Raw genomic sequence first — 14935 nt, forward strand, 5'->3', positions numbered from 1 at the left:
CCACTCACCTAACTTGTCCAGGTCACCCTGCAATCTCCTAACATCTTCATCACATTTCACCCTGCCACCCAGCTTTGTATCATCAGCAAATTTGCTAATGTTATTACTAATACCATCTTCTATATCATTAACATATATTGTAAAAAGCTGCGGTCCCAGTACTGATATTTGCAGTACCCAACTGGTCACTGCCTGCCATTCCAAAATGGAGCCGTTTATCACTACTCTTTGTTTCCTATCAGCCAACCAACTTTCAATCCAAGTTAGCACTTTACCCCCAATACCATGCGCCCTAAATTTGCTCACTAACCTCCTATGTGGGACTTTATCAAAAGCTTTCTGAAAGTCCAGGTACACTACATCTACTGGATCGCCCTCATCCATCTTCAGAGTTACATCCTCAAAAAATTCCAGAAGATTAGTCAAGCATGATTTTCCCTTCATAAATCCATGCTGACTCTGACCTATCCTGTTACTACTATCCAGATGTGCCATAATTTCATCCTTTATAATAGAGTCCAGCATCTTTCCCACCACTGAGGTCAGACTAACTGGTCTATAATTTCCTGCTTTCTCTCTCACCATTCTTAAAAAGTGGTACAACATTAGCCACCCTCCAATCCGCAGGAACTGATCCAGAATCTATCGTACTCTGGAAAATAATTACCAATGCATCCACGATTTCTCAAGCCACCTCCTTCAGTACCCTGGGATGTAGACCATCAGGCCCCGGGGACTTATCAACCTTCAGACCTAACCGTCTCTCCAACACCAATTCCTGGCAAATATAAATTCCCTTCAGTTCAGGTCCTTCAGCCACTGTTACCTCAGGGAGATTGCTTGTGTCTTCCCCAGTGAACACAGATCTGAAGTACCAATTCAATTCTTCTGCCATTTCTTTGTTCCCCATAATATATTCCCCTGTTTCTGTCTTCAAGGGCCCAATTTTAGTCTTAAATGAACCGGCTTCAAGTCCCATATGCTGCAAAGTTGTGCCATAACACATCTTGAACAGATTGATTATAAATATGAATAATCCAAAAAAAATCAACTCTCATGTTATTGTGATAGTGTCCCTACCTTTGAACCCAGAGGCCCAGGTTTGAGTCCCACCTGCTCCAGAAATGTGTGATTTTTAAAAATCTATAAACTGTAGCAGTGGCAAGGAAGACAAAGAGATACCAGGATGGAGAATTTCAAACAGCTAAACAAAAAAAATGTGAATGCAAATAAAAAGTGAATCATCAGGGTTCGAGACTAGAAAGCCAGAGTTCACTAACTTGAAATGGGCCTGCATGACTTTGTTTGAGTATTATACAAATAGATATATGCTACAGATAGAGAAATGCTAACAAGGCGTCTGGCTCTCATATCAAAAATAAATATAACCCTGTGCAGAGTTTATATTGTAAAAATACAACAAAACTAATAATCATTTCACTGCCAAAATCCATTCTAATTCAAGGGGTGAAAGTTGTTCAAGCAAATCAGTTTACAATTTTTCACAGTCACAGTTTTTATTTTCTATTGACTTGGAAAAAGTATTGTTAAAGTTTTCATTACAGACTAAATAAGAGTGGCAGTAAAATTAGGTAATGAGTCTCTTGAACTACTGTTGAGAACTTCAGTGGAAAGAAATCTGATTGTAGTGAATAGTTGCTTGCAGACTCGGCAAACAAACCCATTTGACCTGACTCTGACCTGTTAGACGCTGCTTGTAACCACCACCCAACCCCCCCCCCTCCAAATGTTATCGGTACATAATAGTATTGTAAAGTGTACTCTTTCTTTGATGTTGTGATCAGTTTCAATTTAATTACTTGGTCAAGTTTTTATAAGATTGTATCTGCTTCATGTGTCTTCACTTAGTGACTGGCACAGAGGATATGGGTGGAATTTTAACCATGGTACACTATTTCTGATAATGAGGGAATTAGATGCTGTTTCTACCCTATTGCTTTTTACTGGTTTCCACATAATTAGAAGTTAAAGTGCTAGCACCATGCGCAAGCAGCATCAGTGATCACACATTTTGGGAAGATTTTCAGTAGTGAAACATGAAATCAGCTGACAATGTAGCAAGTACACTCTGACTATGTTATATATAAAAAAATGGTTCATGGACCAATAGGAAGTCTCTGCTCCACAGATACAATTTTCCTGCCCAACTACATTACCATTAACATAAGAATTATTCAGAACACAACAGGCATGGATGTTATTCACATTTAAATTTCACTGGTAACTAGGGCCTCAATTCCAGCCTTGGGCGATTGCTGTGTGGAGTTTGCACATTCTCCCCGTGTCTAAGTGGGTTTCCTCCGGGTGCTCCTGTTTCCTCCCATAGTCCAAAGATGTGCAGGTCAGGTGAATTGGCATGTTAAATTTCCCATAGTGTTAGGTGCATTAGTCAGAGGGAAATGGGTCTTTGGTGGGTCGGTGTGGACTGGTTGGGCTGAAGTGCCTGTTTCCACACTGTCGGGAATCTAAAAAAACTATTTCACATTATACCAGTTTATACATGTGTGCAGCATCATTATTTGTTGAGACTATCTTAGTCAGAGAGTTAAACATACAGTCATGCCTTCTGGTTGGCATGTGGTTACAGGGGAGTTAGGGACATTTCTTTATTGTGGAAAAAATAATGATCTATTTTTATGCTAATTCAAAATTGACTGTACATGCTATTCTCCAGTGTTGCATTTGCTAATGTGTACAACATGGCTTAACTTGCAAGCTCAGCTTCTGTGCATTATAAAAGGGCAAGGTCAAAGATCACGCTCAGCAAGGGTAATCAAAATGTAGGTAAATTCAAAGTCATTAAAGGACTTTGCCAGACAACTACCTATGATGGGTCCACAATTGGACAATATAAAAACCATGCCTTTAGACACCTCAGTTCTTTACCTTGATAACTGTTCCCACCTACCCTCACCAAATCCAGGATACCATAATGCACTCCTCCAAGCACTGGATTTAGCCTTTTTTGCTCCTTTCAATCACTCTTCTGCTCCTACATACCCCAATCCCACTCCACACCCTTCCCTGATTTACCCTTGGTCCTGATCCTTCATGCATGCTGACATTCTCCTGCCTTGAGCTTCAGAGACCAACAAGGAAAAGGCTGACCTTAGACACACTGCACAAAGCCAAATACTGCACTGACCTTCACTGAATGTAATCTTGATACTACGTGATTCTTATGTGTCGCTGACATTAGCTTGAATGTGGGACGTAAGGAAAAAACTTCTTCACTAATGCATGTTCATGGCATGCAAACATAATACAGAATGGGAACTCATCGCAGGATGACACGAGGCCCAACATGACACAAACACGTCAATGATTTCAACTCTACACTTTAATGTGCCACCAGGAAAGGGAAGTTTCTGCTCCTGCCCAATACAGTCAGCTGAACATAATCTGCCCTTGTAAGTTCCATGAATGAATGACCTCTGCTAATGAATCTACTTAATGTACATCAAAGATAGTCATAGAAACCTCACAATAAGTTTATGTAATTCTGGAGAAAAGTTTTAAAAACTAATACATGGAAGAGATAGAAGAAGGGTAATAAGAATAAAAATGGTCCTTTCAGAGAAGAATGAATAAGACATCGACATTTTAATCTTTACATTGCTTATTAGACTTGATTAAATGTAAACGGAATTGTGCAAAAACAATGGTGGATATTACAGTTCAGGTTTTAGAGTTAATGTCCCCTACAATTGGAGGTGGAGGGGGTGCATATAAGTTCTATTAAAATTATTAAATTGGTATCCTCTTCTATTTATAAGACCAGCTAAAATTTCCAAGAATTGGTGGGTGAAGAGTTTAATTACATTTTTTGGGATACGATATAGAAATATTTGTTTTAACTCAGAACTACTATCATGTCCACTATCTGCTGCCCAATACCATCTACCCCACTTACCACTGCATGCTTGCCCTCTTCTTTTACATATTCTTCCAGTTCACTTCCACTGAGGAATTCTCCAATCGCTGGAACAATTAGTCCAGTGGCACAATTGCAATGTACTCTGCCCATCTAATTGCTCCCAATGCATCAGAAATGATCTGAGCTGAACAGGTTTAATGTAAAATTATGGATTCACTTCTAAGATTCTGAAAGTTGCTTCCCAGTAATACATGTGCCTCACTGACAGTTGAATGTGTCATGGATGTATGTTTTAACGATTTCAGATCGACTTAGTTTAGCTTCCTAGCAAAAACTGTAGTCCTACAGGTACCCATGTCATTTTTATTAGAAGTCGAATTTCATATTTGAACTATCACTGATCCTTGTCCTTTGTAAATTCTATGAATAGCACACTTCTGTGTTAATGAAGCCCCAAAACCACCACAAGAAATAACACAAATGTACACTGCTGGCAATACTGTAACACTGAAGGTCAGAAGAAGATTGACCACTTTTATTTGTATAGAGGCAATGCCAAACAGACATTGAGAGAGTAACATTGAATTTATTTCCCATTATATCAGTGTCATATTCTCTTTTATTTATGAATGAAAGTGGTAAGTTGGATAGCAATATCTGAACTAATCACTTACCCTATTTGCCTGTTGGTAGAAGGTGCTTGTGTGATGACTGAGCTGGATGTTGGCGAAGGCATGGCTTGCTGGATTACTACTCCACTGTCATGGTTTGGCATCCTAGTGGTGGCAAGCAGATGAGATGCTGATCCTGACATAGGCCCTTGCACTGACCCATGCACTGATAAGGTCTTTTATAAATAGAATAAAATAGATAACGTAAACTTTAATATAGAAATTTAAATTACAAATAAGATTAACATAATATATATTTTTCCAAAATTCCAAACCATTAGAAAATTAATAGCCTTTAAAGGAAAGCATTTTAAATTTTTTTTTTGGTTCTTCTATTTTTCACAGGTACTGAGAAGCAGTAAAGGTATTAGAAAGCAGGTAACTGGCTCCTGACCTTGATTAATAACGTTGCGTAATTGAATGGCAAAACCAAAAACATAGCTACCAAAGGTGGCAAGGTTTTCAGTTTTCATCACATTTCTGTAGGCTTGTATCCATCCTTTACATTTTCCGATTGATACGATGACTGAGAACATTTAATATGAGCCATATGAATTGACATTTAACTGTTCACAGATAAATTTCTTTGAACTATCAATCAGTGATGTGCTATGGCAGCAAGTGTTGCTTTTTTCCCAAAGGTTCCTGCAAGCCTCCTGCTGCTGTTACAAGGAATAATTGGGGAAATCCTACAGAAATTCAGTATTCACATGCCATATGATGTGGTTGGAAAGCTGCTGGTGTTGCAGGATCAAACCACCTCCTAGTTTGGATTGAACAGATTTGGTCAGGTGTGTACAGGAAGGATTCCTAACTCAATAAGTAGATAGGCCGACTAGAGGAGAGGCCATATTGGATTTTGGTCTCGGCAACGAACAGGCCAGGTGTCAGATCTGTTGGTGGGTGAGTATTTTGTTGATAGTGATCAGAACTCCCTGATGTTTACTATAGTCATGGTGAGGGATAGGAGCAGACAGTATGGGAAAGTATTTAATTGGGGGAGGGGGAATTACAATGTTATTAGGCAGGAACTGTGGAGCATAAACTGGAAATAGATGTTCTCAGGGAAATGCACAACAGAAATGTCGAGGTTGTTTAGGGAGCACTTGCTGCGAGTGCTGGATAGGTTTGTCCCACTGAGGCAAGGAAGGGATGCTAAGGTGAAGGAACCTTGGATTAAAGAGATTGTGGAACATCTAGTCAAGAGGAAGGAGGAAGCTTACTTAAGGTTGAGGAAGCAAGGATCAGTTAGGGCTACAGGGTTACAAGGTAGCCAGGAAGAAACTGAAGAATGGCATTAGGAGAGCTAGAAGGGGGCAAGAAAGAGTCTTGGAGTGAAGGATTAAGGAAAACCCCAAGGCTTTCTACATTTAGATGAGGAACAAGAGGATGACCAGAGTGAGGGTACGGCTTATCAGGGATAGTGGAGGGAACTTTTGTCTGGAGTCGGAGAAGGTAAGGGAGTTCCATAATGAATACTTTGCTTCAGTATACACTACTGAGAGGGACCTTTTTGTTTGTGAGGACAGCGTGAAACAAGATATGCTCAAACAGGTTGACATGAAGGAGGAAGTCCTGGAAATTTTGAAAAAAGGATAGATAAGTCCCCTGGGTCAAATGGGATATACCCTACAGGAAGCGAGGGAAAAGATCGCTGGCCTTTAATGATGATCTTTGCATCCTCACTGTCCCCGGAGTAATACCAGATGATTGGACGGTGGCAAATGTTATTCCCTTGTTCAAGAAAGGGAATAGGAATAACCCTAGGAATTACAAACCAGTCAGTCTTATGCTGGTGGTGGGCAAATTATTGGAGAGGATTCTGACAGACAGGATTTATGATTATTTAGAATAGCACCGTTTGATTAGAGATAGTCAGTGTGGTTTTGTGAGGGACAGGTCATGCTTCACAAGCCTTATTGAAGTCTTTGAGGGTGTGACAAAATACATAAATGAAAGTAGTGCAGTGGATATGTATAAATGAATCTTAACAAGGCGTTGTATAAGGTTCCCCATGGTAGGCTCATTCAGAAATGAGGTAGCCCGGGATCCAGGGAAGTTTGGCTATCTGGATATAGAATTGGCTGGCCAATAGAAGACAGAGGGTGGTAGTAGATGTAATGTATTCAGCCTGGAGCTCGGTGACCAGTGATTTATTCTGGGACCTCTGTTCTTTTTGATTTTTATAAATGACTTGGATGAGGAAGTGGAAGGGTGACTTAGTAAGTTTGCCAATGACACGAAGGTTGGTGGTGTTGTGGATAGTGTGGAGGGCTGTTATAGATTGCAACAGGACATTGACAGGATGCAGAGCTGGGCTGCAAAGTGGCAGATGGAGTTCAACCTGGAAAAAAGTGTAAAGTGATTCACTTTGGAAGGTTGAATTTGAATGCAGAATGCAGGGTTATTGGCAGTGTGGAGGAACAGAGGGATCTTGGGGTCCATGTCCATAGATCTCTCAAAGTTGCCACCCAACTTGATGGGGTTGTTAAGAAGGCATAAGGTGTGTTGGCTTTCATTAGCAGGGAGATTGGATTTAAGAGCCACGAGGTAACGCTGCAGCTCTATAAAGCCCTGATTAGACCACGATTGGAATATTGTGTTCAGTTCTGGCAGCCTCATTATAGGAAGGATGTGGAAGTTTTAGAAAGGATGCAGAGGAGATTTACCAGAATGCTGCCGGGACTGGAGGGCATGCCTCATGAAGAAAGGTTGAGGGTGCTAGGCTTTTCTCATTACAGCAAAGGATAATAGGTGACTTGATAGAGATGTAGAAGATAAGGAGGCATGAATAGAGTGGATAGCCAGAGACTTCTTCCCTCGGCAGAAATTGCTATCACAAGGGGGCATAATTTTAAGGTGATTCGAGGAAGGTTTAGATGAGATGTCAGAGGTAGGTTCTTTGCAGAGAGTGGTGGGTGCATGAAATGCACTGCCAGTCATGGTAGTAGAGTCAGGTACATTAGGAACATTTAAGCAACTCTTGCATCGGCACATGAATGATAGTAAAATGAAGGGCATATAGATTAGTTTAATCTTAGAGTAGTATAAAAGGTCAACACAGCATAGAGGGCCGAAGGGCTTGTAATGTGTTGTACTGTTCTATGTTATAACGTAAGTGCTGAAACATGTATGGATTTCCTTGACTGACTGTCAAAATTCATGCAGTAAAGGAGAGAAGTGATCATCAATTAGCATGACAATGACAAAAGTCCGATACCACAATATAGATCAAATACTACCCAACAGAAGGGGTTAGGGGTCAGCGTAAGAATGCCTTCCCACAATGCCCCATATCTAGAGCATTCAAAACAGAAGAGGAGTCATGAGCAGGACCTATTGGAAGGGTGATGAAAGCAATATTTTCTTCTCAAATATTAATCTTCAGGTGTTTAATGTTCTGTCCTGATCAGACCTTCAGATTAGCCATACTTTTGTTTTTGATTCAAAAACAGAAATAGCTGGAGAAACTCAGCAGATCTGGCAGCACCTGTAGAGAGAAAGTGGAGTCAAAGTTTTGAGTCCCTTAACCCTTACTTTTGACTGATTGGTTATATTTGTCTTTTGCCATCTCTATGACACATTCCTCTGAAGGCAAGAAAAGCAGGAACTTCCAAAAGAGTATTTAGCACCACTCCTCTTCACACCAATAGGCTTATCAAGAGTTGACATATGTTTTGTCCTACAAGATTAATAGCCATTTTGGGCTAGATTGCAATGGAAATAAATAAAATGCAAGGACGTACTTAGGAAAATTAAAATCACTAGGGAAGGGGCATGGTGGCTCTATGGTTAGCACTGCTGCCTCACAGCACCAGCGGCTTGGGTTCATTTCCAGCCTTGGTTGACTGTTTGTGCAGAGTTTGCACATTCTTCCCTGTCTGCATGGGTTTTCTCTAGGTTCTCCAGTTTCCTCCCTCAGTTCAAAGATGTGCAAGTTAGGTGGATTTGCCATGCTAAATAATCTGTAGTATCCAGGGATGGTAAGGTGTTATGGGGATTGTGTAAGGAGTTGTGTCTGGGTGGAATGCTGTTTGGTGCAGACTAGATGGGCTGAATGGCTTCTTTCTGCACTGTGGGAATTTTATAATGCTGAGGGCTGATGGGTCCTGTGGACCCCATCCAAGGATTTAAAAGAAGTGACTATTACAATTTTTTTTAAAATGCAAAGAACTGTGGATGCTGGGAATCCAAAACCAAAACAAAAATTATAAAAGTGTCAATGGACCCAAAACGTTAACTCTACTTTCATTCCACAGATGCAGCCAAACCGACTAAGCTTCTCCAGGAATTTCTGCATTTGTTTTATAACTAGTACGACAGTTAATGCATTGGCTTACGTTTTCTAAATTCTCCTGGAGTCACAGAATGTTCCTTTAGATTAGAAAATAATGAATGTAACTCCTTTATTCAAAAAGGGAGAGTGACAGAAATCAGAAAACCACAAGATAGTTAGTTTAGCATCTGTCTTAGGGAAGACGTTAGAGGCTATTATTAAATCAGGGAGCTAGGGTTTGTGAATTGGAAATTGTATTTGAGTATTTTGATCAAATTCCTTGAGGCGGCAAGTTCTGCTGTAAATAAAAGGAAACTGGTGGGTGTACAGTATTTAGTTTTTGATAAGATGAAAGCATTTGATAAGATACCACATAAATGGTTATTAGAGAAGATAAAAGCTCAAGGTATTGGGGGTAACTTACTGTCATGGATTGGCTAGCTAATAGGTAACAGAGTAACCATTTTCTCATTGCCTAGATAAAACAATACCTAAAGATCAGTGCTTTGATGCATGGACCAAAAATATGGTTACTATATTTGCTGATAGCACAAAGACAGATAGAAAACTAAATCGCAAGGACGACATAAGGATACGATAAAGAGATATAGATAGGTAAGTGTATAATGTGGAAAAGTGGTAAATAGTCAATTTTGTCAGTGGGAATAAAAAATGCATATTATCTAAATAATGAGAGATTGCCAAGAGCAGAGATTCAGAGGGATCCAAGTGTTGTAATGTGTGAATTGCACAAGATCAGTATGCAGATACAACAAACAATTACGAAACACCAACCGAAGGAAACCTAAACACATAAATAGAAAGTGTATCATAACACCAGTTCTTCACTGGAGGCTCACGGATGATGTTACCTAGTATGGTGACGAAACATCTGAAAATGAAGCTTCTAGCTCAGTGAACAAACTTACATCTAGGGAATGGAATGTCATCAATTGTGGTAAAGGGAATAGAATACTAAAGTCAGGAGGTTATGCTTCAGTTGTACTGTTTATTGGCGTTCTTTTGGTCTATTCCTTATTTAAGGAAGGATGTAAATGTGTTGGAAGTAGTTCAGAGAAAGTTTATTGGACTAATATCTGGATCAGATGGTTTTCTTATGAGGAAAGGTTGGACAGGGTAGAATTGTATCAGTTGGAGTTTAGAAAAGGAAGGGGTGACTTAATAGAAACATATAAGACCTGATTGGATCAAATAAGGATGTTTCCTCCTGTGGGACAATCTAGAATTGGGGGGTCGCTACTTAAAACCAAAGAATCATCCATTTAAGATAAAGATGGAGAGAATTTTCTTCACAGAGGGTCACGAACCTCTTCTTCAAAAGGTGATGGAAGCAAATCTTTGAATATTTTTAAAGAAAGAGGCTCATAGAGACTTGATAAGCAAAGGGATGAAGGATTATTATGGTTGTTGGGAACGTGGAATGATCAGATCAGTCATGATCTTATTGAATATTACAGCAGGCTCAAGGTCTGAGTGGCCTACTCCTGTTCCTAATTCACACACACAAATGATTGTATTTCACAAGTTCAAAGGTGACTCATGAGATTGATTCACAATTTGCAAAGTTTATGGCATGTTGGGCATTTAGATTAGATTTTAGATTAGATTACATTACAGTGTGGAAACAGGCCCTTCGGCCCAACAAGTCCACACCGACCCGCCGAAGCGAACCCACCCATACCCCTACCCCTACATTTACCCCTTACCTAACACTACGGGCAATTTAGCATGGCCAATTCACCTGGCCCTGCACATCTTTGGACTGTGGGAGGAAACCGGAGCACCCGGAGGAAACCCACGCAGACACGGGGAGAACGTGCAAACTCCACACAGTCAGTCGCCTGAGGCGGGAATTGAACCCGGGTCTCTGGCGCTGCGAGGCAACAGTGCTAACCACTGTGCCACCGTGCCGCCCACGATGGGCGTGCCGCCCACAATTTGTTGTGGGCTGACTGATTGCATATTATTAGCTCATGTCATGTCTTATCCATTTTGACTCTTGCACTTTTCCTCTCAAAAGTATCATTTTTCAGTTTCAAAATGCTGGAAATCTTCCAACAGAATCTGCCTCCAACTGGTTCAGTCCAGGGTGATATTGCATTTCTTCCTGTTGGCATATCCTTGATTTTGTTTTTCTGTCTTGCTGTGATGCATTTGCCCGGACTTACTGTGAAGAAGACAAATTGTTTTGAGAACATGGTGTCTGACATTCAACTGAATGGCCAATCCAATGTTCATACTTCAGTCACATACAGTAAGGTGGATATTACCATCATACGGTAAACCAAGAGCTTGGTTTCAGTTTTATGTTGGAATCTTCAAACATTCACATCCTCGGGTAACCAATGGCTTCACCAGCAGGTTTTAGGAAATGGAGATAGTAAGGAACACACATGCTGGAAGCCAAAGTCAATAGATGTACAGATGGAAAAACACAGCAGATCAAACAGCATCCGAGGAGCAGGAAAGTCAATGTTTCGGGGCAGAACCCTTCGTCAGGACTGGGTAGAGGGAGGAGATCCCAGATGTAAATAGAGAGAAGGGGATGGGGCTTGTGAAGGGGAGGTGGGTGGTGATAAGTGGATGCAAGTAGGGGATTATTGTGATTGGTCAGTGGGAAGAGTGGAGCGAATGGGCGAGTAGGAAGATAGATAGGTTATGTCAGGTCAGGAAGGAGGAGGGGAAGGGCCGGACTTGAGATAAGGCTGGGGATAGAGGGATTTTGAAGCTGATGAAGTCAATATTGAGGCCATTGGGCTGTAAACTCCCCAAGTGAAATATCAGGAGCTGTTCCTCCATGGAGGGGCCAAGGATGGACATGTCATTAGGGGACGGGGAATTAAAATGGAAAACAACTGGAAGGTCAGGTTGGTTGATGCGTGCAGAGTGCAGATGCTCCACGAATGTGTCCCCGTGTCCACATTTGGTCTCCCCGATATAGAAGAGACCACATTGGGAGCAGCAGATACAATAGATCAGGTTGGATGAAATGCAGGTGAATCTCTGCTGAATCTGGAAGAATTGTTTAGAGCCTTGGTCGGAGGCAAGAGGGGAGGTGTAGGGGCATATGTTGCACCTCTTACGGTTGCAGGAAAAGTTACTGGGTGTGGTGAAGTTGGTGGGGAGTGTAGAGTTGATAAGAGAGTTGAGGAATGAATGGTCCCTGCGGAAAGTGGACAGGGGTTGGGAAATAAATATCTTTGGTGGTGGAATCTGATTGTAGCTGGCAGAAATGTCATGCATGCAAAGGTTGATGGGGTGGGTCATGAGGACTAAGGGGACTCTCTCATTACTGTTGTTGGGGGGAAGGGGGTTTGAGGGCAGAAGTGTGGGAAATGGAGGAGATGCGGTTGAAGGCATCTGTAATTACTGAGGAGAGGAAACTATGGTCCTTAAAGTGGGAGGACATCTGGGATTTCCTGGAGTAGAATTCCTCATCCTGGGAGCAGATGTGGCGGAGGTGGAGAAATTGAGAGTATGGGATAGCATTTTTGCAGGCGGGTAGGTGAGGTAGTTGCAGGAGTCAGTGGGTTTGAAATGGATGTCAGTGGTGAGTCAGTTTCCGGAGATGGGGAGGGACAGGTCCAGGAAGGAGTGGGAGATGTCAGACATGGTCCAGGTGAATTTGACGGTGGGGTGTTGGCACAGTAGATGAACTGCTCAAGCTCCTTGATGATGCAATCATCAATATAGCATAGAAAGAGGTGAGGGATGGTGCCAGTGTAGTTGCAGAAGTGGTCTTAGGCAATGCTGGGTTTCTTTGACAATGGCAATGTTCTGTTAAAGAGGATTTCCCAGATATTTGAAGTATTCCAAATGTTCCATGTATTCCATCTGGAATTCTAACTAATTGGGCTGAGGCATGTGTATTTGCAGTTTGCTGATGGAGGACTATGGTTTTCTCAATGTTGTGTGCAAGTCCCTTCTTCTCATATACCTCAGTAAATACATGAATAACTATCTAACAATCCATTTCTAACACAACAATTATAGCAACAGCATCTTGTTAGAGTTCAATGGTTTGGTCTTAGTTTTTGATTGGAGTCGTCTGAGGTTAAACGGTTTACTGTCCATTCAATAAATAAAATGCACTCCAGCAGAAAGCTTGTCTGTATTCAAATTGAGAGTGACAAGCTACAAAGATCAAATAAAAATGTAAGGCAATGATATAACTTTGTTTGACTCCTGTCCTAATCTCAAAGGGGTCTGTGATGGATCCATTGTTAAAGATAATTATTAAAAATATTTTCAAGATAACTTATTGCATATCACCATGAAGTAGGCAAAGGATTGTGACAAATTTTGGGGAACATCCATACTTCAACAAAATTTTCAAACTGCAACGTGACTTACAGGATTGAAAGACTTTGTCGAGTCAAAGCAACAAAGTAACATTTTTCTTATACTTGGCAAGCTTTGGAAATAATGCTGACCGTGCCCTTGTCAGCCTAATCCCACTTTGAAAATTGGAGGGTAATTCTTCAGAAATGTGTTGAGTTGATTCAGAAGGATTCTTACAATTATTGTTCTTGCACTGGAAAGCAGGGAAACATCTCTGTAATCCTGACAGTTGGATTTGTTCCCTGTGATGAAGACACTCACATCCTTGGGACCAGGTGGAATTTCCTCTTCAATTTAGAACAGTAGGATGAGTTCTTGAAGCACCTCATGACACTTAATCTCAAACTGGTAAGGAGCCTGTGTGTTACAGTGATGTTAGTCACTCTTCTTAGTGCTTAAAGATTTCACTAAACATTCCATTAACTCCTACTCCTTTGTTACTCTTCATCTCATGATAATTTTCATCACCTCCTTAGATGCTGGCCAAGGTCCGAGCTTGTCTCTAAATGCGTGTTGTGAGATGGAGTTGAGCTCCCTCCAAAGGATTTTGACAACTTCCCTTCTCTTATCCTTAGGCATCAATTAAGCTGGTCCTCAAGTACTTGGATTTCATTTATGATATTAAGATGTTGAATGTCCTTTGCTGTGTTTTCCACCCTCTTGGTATTTATGCCTTGGTGCTCCTTTGTACCTCGCCTTTGTTTGTTGGTAAGCCAGTTTGTTTTCTTTTGAGTTTTTGCCATTCCACAAAGCCAAGAAATAAAGTCTTGTACTTATAATCAAAGCAGTTCATTGATACTCTAATCACTTTCATCAAGCTAGTCATGATGTTTCCTGACAAAAAAAATCAAGTGTCTCTTTGTGGGCATTAAAGATTTTGGAATTAAAGACATCCCAAGCTATGTGCACTCTTCTGTTCTTGACTGGTGTTTGAAAGCTTTGCTCCAAGATATTTCTGTTACTGGTCTCTTTTGAGTAGTTTCTTCAGAGATTTGATATTGAATTTTCATAGATCTGTGTTGTCTCTATTGTCTGGGAGACAGCTTGATGGAAGTGATTGAATTAATAAATCAAGTTTACGAATTGGCGTGAGCTCCTGTCATTGCTCTGGTAGTGCATGTGTCTTTGTGATTATGAGCTCTGATGATGATGTCATCAATCAGCTCTTAGTATTTGGACCATAGGTGTTGCCATAACATTTTGTACCTGCTCTTCTGACAAAACTCTGAAAGGTCTTGATGACAATGTGCTGATGTTCTGTACATCTGATAAGCAGAAGAATACACTGGCATTTCTTTTCTTGCTTATGGTTCTATTCCAGAGATTGGAATCTCTTCCTGCTGTAGCATTGACATCTTCAATAAGAATAAACCTCACCTTCCCTAAGAGGCTTAAAGATGCAACTTTGGCAAAGAACCTTCCTTGGTTTGGTCACTGGTGGCTAGGATTGGAGTATGTGTACCCAACACATACTTGTTTCAGGTCAGTTTGAGAAGAATCATGAGGTGCTCATTGTTTCTAAGAGATAACTCATGAAGCTGTTTGACAAGTTCATTCTTAATGGCAGATCCAACTCTATGAGCTCTGAGTTCTTCTGATTTTCCTTCCCAGAAGGAAGAACACCAACCGAGGTGTTCCTTGAGTTGCTCTTCTTCACTAGCTGAAAGTGAGGACTGCAGATGCTAGAGATTAGAGTTGAGAGTGTGGTGCTGGAAAAGCACAGGATCT

The 14935-nt window shown here is 40.9% G+C and overlaps 1 protein-coding gene across 5 annotated transcripts in view; it reads right to left on the reverse strand.

Annotated features, from left to right (window-relative positions):
* creb5b (cAMP responsive element binding protein 5b) overlaps positions 1-14935 on the reverse strand; it is a 455445-nt gene that overhangs the window by 315324 nt on the left and 125186 nt on the right. For all 5 annotated transcript variants that reach the window (XM_043689528.1, XM_043689526.1, XM_043689527.1 and 2 more), the window contains one exon: positions 4573-4745. In XM_043689528.1, coding sequence (XP_043545463.1) covers positions 4573-4745 — 173 coding nt within the window. The remainder of the gene's footprint in view (positions 1-4572; positions 4746-14935) is intronic.

The sequence above is a fragment of the Chiloscyllium plagiosum genome, chromosome 5, assembly GCF_004010195.1.
Source record: "Chiloscyllium plagiosum isolate BGI_BamShark_2017 chromosome 5, ASM401019v2, whole genome shotgun sequence".
In the NCBI taxonomy this organism is placed as follows: domain Eukaryota; kingdom Metazoa; phylum Chordata; class Chondrichthyes; order Orectolobiformes; family Hemiscylliidae; genus Chiloscyllium; species Chiloscyllium plagiosum.